This window comes from Rhipicephalus microplus, chromosome 2, assembly GCF_043290135.1.
Source record: "Rhipicephalus microplus isolate Deutch F79 chromosome 2, USDA_Rmic, whole genome shotgun sequence".
Classification (NCBI taxonomy): domain Eukaryota; kingdom Metazoa; phylum Arthropoda; class Arachnida; order Ixodida; family Ixodidae; genus Rhipicephalus; species Rhipicephalus microplus.
The window spans coordinates 277,594,758-277,602,228 of record NC_134701.1 but is presented as its reverse complement, the minus strand read 5'-3'; the positions used below and the strand labels follow the sequence as shown (position 1 = coordinate 277,602,228).

General features: G+C 49.5%; 1 protein-coding gene across 1 annotated transcript; it reads left to right on the top strand.

Annotated features, from left to right (window-relative positions):
* Positions 1 to 5,682: 5,682 nt before the first annotated feature.
* Positions 5,683 to 7,186, top strand: LOC142795117 (chitinase-like protein 3). Its single transcript, XM_075886005.1, has one exon. The coding sequence runs from the start codon at positions 5,683 to 5,685 to the stop codon at positions 7,105 to 7,107; it is 1,425 nt and encodes a 474-aa protein (XP_075742120.1). The 3' UTR covers positions 7,108 to 7,186.
* Positions 7,187 to 7,471: the final 285 nt, after the last annotated feature.

Below are 7,471 nucleotides of genomic sequence, written 5' to 3'. Positions count from 1 at the left end.
GGCTGAAAGCCGTCCCATGGGCCCCACACTTGGTGAGGTCGTATCGACAAAAAAATATAGGGCTCCAAAATAACATGAACCGTTGATGATGCGGTGCTCATGGATTCCGCGTGTTTAGAAAAAGTGTTCAACGATTTAGAGTTCTTCGTACTCAACTATGGGAGAGCATGCAGTGAGCCGTCCCGATGAGAAATAGAGATCAACAATGTTAAATGGACGTTTAGCACGATTTTGATACCGGCGTCGCTATCAATTTTCAGCATTACTGGACGAAAAGGGACATCGTTGTTTAGAGCCTCTCAGATCGAAAAATACCGCTTGAGAAATAACTACGTACTTTTGGGATTAACTACTGCAGTTACGAACAATACGAAGGGTATAAGCTTTCTGTCGTGCCGCAAAAAAAAAATGGGTCTTTTCGAAGTTGTCCGTCCCTTTTACTCATCGGATTTCGAAGTATAGTTGCCTGGAAATCGGCGGTTCAGCGTAAGAAGAACGAGCAGAAGAAGGTTAAACGTGCTGCAGAGACAACAGAGCAAAAGGAGGAACGTCTATAACAACGGCGCCTCCAGGAGGCCGATTGACTGACTATACGGTGAAACTTGGCGTAAGTGCCAGTGCGACTCGGACCTTCGAGACTGACTTCGTAAAAAATCCGTTTGGACATGTGTGCGACTTCTGTGAAAGGCACCAGACGCTGGCAATTAGTGCCATGCGTGAAAGATTGTGATTAAGCGGTGCCCCCGTAGCTCACGACACTCATATCCTCGAATAGCCGAGCTAATTGCCACTGCTATAGACTTTTTTTCACACGCTATCACACATCGTCTTTGGGTCTTACACACGCTGAAGAATTTCGCAACGGATGCATATGGCCCCAACAGACAATCGTCGTTGCGCCGTGTTACAACGATTCGTGCGCTTTTGCGAAATTTTTGTGCGGATATTTTGCGAAATTTTTGTGCGGATATTTTGTATTCGGAGTGGGACAGGTGGACGTTTGCGCGGAAAGCTACTTTAGGTGTAACGCGAGTAACTCAATGGCGGCGAGGTGCTGTATAGATACGTATAAGGACGAGTAGCTTTGACGTTTATGTCGCGAAAGGGATACACGATACTACATAAGCCGTAATCGTGATATATCCATGCGGCAGCTGCGCAGAGGCAACCCTTCGACCACTGTAGCCCTGTCGCAAAACCGTTAGCCACCCGCAACTTTTGAAGATGCCCTGATATATACATCACTGCTATCTTGCGGCGATTTTAGGACCGAAGCTCCGTAGGGCCGCTACCTGCCGTTGCCGTCGAAGCTCCCCGGCGCGTCACCTCTCCCTACCGTATACCTCCTTCACGAAAGCTAGCAGCGAGATCAGGCGCATATTTGTTTGCGTCCCATTTCTAAGGAGCTTCGCTCATCGGCTGTATTCGTACACGGAACAAAGGCTAGTTTTGGTGGTGGTGTTGTTGGGGGGGGGGGGACTGCATTTTTCGCTTCCTCACTTTTTTATGTTCGTTCTTGTGTTTACATGTGCGCGCGTATATATGCATGTTCTCATATAACATGAGGAAAATCTCGGCGGCCGGGGTCCATTTCTCCAAACTACTCTTCTGGCAATGCCGCTGACGTTATTGATCTTGCCGTCTGCGCGCAGGACAGAGACGAACGACAAGCCACGGTGGGTGGATCATTCCAGGCGCCACCGCCGACAAAATACGACTACGCCACTCCAGAAGCCGTCCGCACAACTGGGAGCGAAGTGTTGCAAACTTTCGCGAACTTGGATCATTGGTGAAGCATGCAATCGCTGCTTGTATGGAGGGCGATTCAGTGGCGACATATCTGCTCTCTTGCCTCCATATTGACCCTTCTAACGCCACAAAGTGACGAAGGGCAACTACAAGGCATGTAGTTGCCCTTCAGTATAAAAATAATACCGAGAGCAACGACAACTCGATCGAAACGCGGCAGAATTAATTCATCTTACAAGTTTTGCGAAGGCTACTTGCTGCATTTTCCGAAGGACACTCGCAGTCACTTATGTTCATTTCGTAATTACCTTCGCGAGTCTTGCCGTGTTTTTGTACTTATCATGGCACATTGTTCTTCACTGTTCACGTCGTATTATATTTTTAGGCGCTAACGGCCTTCGACGAGAATATTTGTATAAATATATTATTCGTTTTCATCAAGTTTTTGTTGGGAAATTTTACATCTCTGAGATAAACCTATTGGACTCTTCGGCCAAGGCTCCGGTCATTTAGTCGCCGTAATTATCATCATAGCCGTTATTGTTTGCGCGTACAGTTAGCGCCAGTCATACTGTTTATATCTCCTACGCTGCAAGGGAACACGCACCCAATATTTACACTCAGTATAATGTCGAAATGAGAGAAATGCTTATTAGCGAAATTCACACTCCCAGCTGGCACTGTTACCCGTCGGAAATGTGCCTCAGATGTAAGATTTATGTGCACCTAGTGAACTACGGGAGATTGAAAAAAAAAAGAAAAGCACCAGGCCTGCGCGGAAGGCGCAGCACAGTCGCAGCGAAAGCTAGAAGAGCGGCCTTTCAGAGCCTTTTCAAAACACTCATTGGTAACTACTGCAAGCACACTTGCTTGTTACCCTCTTGGGCATTAATAAGAAAATTTTTGGGTGGTAGGCCGGCATTCGCTATGCTATCTTTCGTCATTCTTCTGACGAAACCACTCCGCTAACCACTTGCAAGGAATTTTGTGCCAATTGATCGTGCAGTGGCTGACGACGATGAGGAATTATGGCTGAAGTGGGTATACGCCACTGTTAATAGGGGAACAAGAAGGCTTTTGTAATGTGTTGAATTATTGGACGACCCACTCGTTACGCTATTCGCATTCTGTTACGACCATTTGTTCTTTCGCAGTTTTAAAACGCTTTATAAGTCGTAATAACGCGATTGCTTTCCCGACATCAAGCCTGCCCAAGGCAGGTTTACAAATAAGTCCCAAGCCCCGGCGTGGCTCAGTGGTATGTTGAGCTGGCACGCAGCGGACTCGGGTTCAAACCCCACTGTGTCATTGGTGCTAATTTCACGCGAAGTGGTTACGGACACTGGTGGCGACGTTGGCGCCAGCGGCGGCGGACAATCGCGCGTGACCGAAGCCGAGTTGAGATCTCATAATAGCTTTCGCTGTAACAGCGAAAGCTATTACAACGAAAGCTGTTATGCGGCGAAAGCTGTTTCGCAGCGGGTGAATAAACCTACCCCGCACCTCCACCAAAAGATGTTACGGGGAAGATTTATTCACCGACAGCAGGTCTTGCTAACGGCTTAAAGAGCGCACAGCCATGCAGGAAAACGGGGGAAGCTCGAGAGACCAACCCACAGCAACCACGTTGTCGTCTTTCTCCTTTCGGGTGCCGTTTCAGCTGTGCCGAAGTGATACTTCTATACACGTATCAATATTAATCCAGGATCCTCTTCTACGGCTTGCCTCGCAATCACACATTATCTGCATGGAACGTAAAATCCGATTATTACATTACTATCGTTAAGGTTAATCATGACGATTTCGTGGATTGCCCAAAATGGGTGGGTTATTCCGGTACCTACTAAAGGGCTTGAATTACAGGGCTGTTTTACAATAATTATCACATATCGCAATACCAGTGATGAATTCTTTAAAGCAAATACGAGTTAGCACTACGCCAATTTAGACTATAAAATCGACCATGTGGCTGTATCCTAGAATGGACTTCCAGAGTTCCTTCAGCTTTTCTTCGCGCCGGTTGGCGCGAACAGGAACTATCATCATCACGAACGGCATGCATATCTTATATATGTTCGTCATACACTCTTGTCACGCCGCACCAGCTTTGGTACATTAAGTTATTGGCATAGCCCCAAGAGTACCAGGACCGTGACATGTAAATCACGCCATACATAAGATTAATATTATGATTTTCAAGCTGTTACCTTCCATTTATATTCTTAGTGCAGTCATGTAATGCCCTATACTATTTTAGGTATACATCCCATTAACGAATTGGCCACGAGAGCACAGAGTCGTTGGCGGCTAGATAGATAGATAGATAAATAGATAGATAGATAGATAGATAATAAGATAGATAGATAATAAGATAGATAGATAGATAGATAGATAGATAGATAGATAGATAGATAGATAGATAGATAGATAGATAGATAGATAGATAGATAGATAGATAGATAGATAGATAGATGTGCATGCATGATTGCGACGACGTATCTCAGCGCACTGCGCAAGACCGTGGTGCTGTGGAGAGGAAACGTCCCAAAACCACCATATGATTGTGAGAGACGCCGTAGTGGAGGGATCCGGAAATTTTGATTACCTGGGGTTCTTCAACGTGCAGCCGAAAATCAGAGCACACGGGCGTATGGCATTTTCGCTTCCATCGAAAACGCAGCCGCCGCATCCGGGACTCGATCCCGCGACCTGCGGGTCAGCAGCCGAGTACCTTCAAGCCGCCCCGCCGCGTTGGTCTAGTAGCTATAGCTACTAGACCAACGCGGCGGGGCGGCTTGAAGAGTTGAACCCCTCTGCGCCAACGCTCACTTACAAATGCGCATACTCAAATATATAAATGATAGTATCTGTGTATTTGTGCGCACTTTACATTAATGTATGGTAACGCTTTTGCACAGTGATATCTTTTCAAATAAAGGTAATCAACCAATCAAATTATTTAGGCGAAAGTCTTTAATGTCACGTGCTGGCGTCTGTCCGTTCGTGTCCTGCAACGGTGATAGCTGTGGCCTCTCCCCTTATACTCTCTCATCAATCACGTGATTGCTGAGATAGTGTAAAAACAATATACTAAAAAGGAAAACAAAGAAATACAGCATATCCACGGAGTGAATGATGATGAGTGAGGAGAAGCGTCCGTCTGTCTGTCCATCTCTATGGGGCAGCGCCATCTATTGTATGATAAGGGGGACGCTACTTGGTATGCTGGAGGGATGAGGGATTGCCATAAGGAGCTCAGGCCCGAAAGAAAAACTCAGCGTATCTACGAGGTGATTGATGACGAGTGGGGCGAAGCGGACGGATGGACGGACGGAAGAATTGACTCATAGACGCTTCGCCCCACTCATCATCATTCCCTTTGGGAGTATGTTGCGACATCTTTTTTTTTATTTTCATGCAATGCAATGAAACTGGCTACTTCGGTACGGCGACCACATGACACGGGACATACCACCCATGACGTAATTAACTTCGCCCCTAAAATGATGGCAGGGTGGGTAGACATGGCATTGGAAGTCGAATGGTCACAGGCTTTCGCTGAACGCACTTTTGAATTTGCAGCGTCTTTAATTTTTTCCCTTAATGTTGCCGTAACAGAAACGACGAAAATCGACACATTTCGTTTCGTATTATTTCAAGAATCATTTTTCATTTCCTCACGCCTTCGCAATCGTGGCGTGCGGTGAAAAAAAAAAGAACGATACACGAGTTGCGGCACGTGCTCACGAGGACCGTTCTTTGACGCCAGAAGGTTGCTGTGATCCCGCGGTGTTCAACGTCCAGAATTCAGTTCATGTGGTTGCAGATTTCATTTCTGCCGTAACAATAAGGCGCCGCGTCGGCCCGTCAGAGCCCACCGCCACCCACCCGTCGAGAATTTCCGGCGGCCCACCGAGAAGTACACATCGAGCCATGGCTGATTCCGTCGACGTCTCGGCTTCCGGTGACGGCTGCAGCTCGACCCGTCGTCGTCGGCACAGCGACGATGACGACGAGACATCACTGCGTTACATCCTGCGCAATCAGAACCTCTGTCTAGTCGTGTTTCTGATCGTCGGCGTGGTCACGGTGTCTTGCGCGTGCGTCGCCATCGTCGCCGCAGTGGTCGAGCATTTCTGGACGTCCATCGACTCCGACGAACCAAATGCAGCACAAGGTGTTGCCGACGCCGGGGCAAGCCCCGTGGGCTTTCCAAAACGGCAAGGCACGTTTTCCTCGGCCGAGTACGCCATGCAGCGGCAGTCCGAGGTGGACGCCGCGGCTCGCTCCGTCTTCTGTTTCGTCAACTTCACGGCTTCGCCCGGTTCTCCGCACCGGTTCGTCATGGACAACGTGTCGGCCGACCTTTGCGACGCCGTCGTCTTCGTCTCCGTTGGACTGGACGTGCGGCAGCAGTGCGTGCGCTTCAGGCGACCCGTCGAAGACGCCCAGACGCTCCGGGACTTGGCGTCTCTGCCCACGCCCGTCTGGGTCTTGGTCGGCGGAGAACTCGCGGACTCTCGTGACTTCCTGAAGGCGGTGCGAGAGAAGCGGACGCGGCTATCCCTGGTGCACAACGCGGCTTCCTGGTCTCGCCGCACGGGACTCGCCGGTCTGATCCTCTACTGGAAGTATCCGACGTTGAAGCACCGCTCCAATTACAGCACACTCGTGAACACCATGCGCATCGTCTTCGAAAACAGAGGGTTGCGCGTGAGCGTCGTCATTCCCTGGGAGACGGCGAGGCGACGCGACGGCTACTTCCTGCCATCTCTGTACAAGCGGCTCGATCTGGTCGTCGTGGACACGCACCATACCGTCGACCCGACGTCGTTTCCGGTCACCACGTGCCAGAGCCCGATGCGGGCCGTCTTCAGGGCGCAGCACAACGGCCAGATGGGCCTATCCTCGGTGCTCGACGAGCTATCCATGGTGACCGAGCACAGGCTCGCCAAGACCATGCTCAGCGTCTCGTTCGCCGGCGCCACGTTCACCCTGAAGCGACCCTGGATGAAGAGCGTTCGCGTAGGCATGAGCGTGCTCGGTCCCGGCAAGCCATTCGCTCACACCAACCTCTCGGGCCTGGCCAGTTACTACGAGGTGGCCGAGGCGCTGGCGCGAAGCAACGAGTCCTCGTCGTGGCGCAGCGTGACCCACGGCTTCTCTCGCTGTTCCGTGGCCCACTGGAAAGACCAGTGGATCGGCTTCGAAGACCGTGCCAGTCTGCGTCTTAAGCGTCCGGTGGTGCGAAAGACCGCGGGTATCGCCGTCTGGGACTTGTCCATGGACGACTTCGTGGGGGACCTGGGGTCCCCGTGGCCTCTACTTCGCGAGGCTCACGACGTGGTGCACGGTTGAGATGAAACGTTCAATCACTTTCGCTGGATAACGAAGGACGTGAAAACGTTTCTCTAAAATAGTTTTTCCCCGTATTTGTTCTTTAGTTTACACGTCCATTTGAAAATTCCTTCGCGTTTCTCAGTTGGAGATATCGCTTGGCATCGCTTCTTTAATTCTGATTAATGTATCGCCTAATTACATATTGCATTACTGCGTATATTTCATGTTTCAAAGGAAAACATTTTTCTTTCTCCTGTGCGTGCCATAAAGGTACTCGCATTTCGCATAACCATCGTACGTTTCATGATAAAAATGATATACGCCAGAACCCAAGCTTCTGATGTGCACCTTCGTTTACCTTAGTTCTCAAATAATCATATGG

Coding starts and splice junctions, on each gene's coding strand:
- LOC142795117 (XM_075886005.1), top strand. CDS start 5,683: ATGGCTGATTCCGTCGACGTCTCGGCTTCCGGTGACGGCTGCAGCTCG.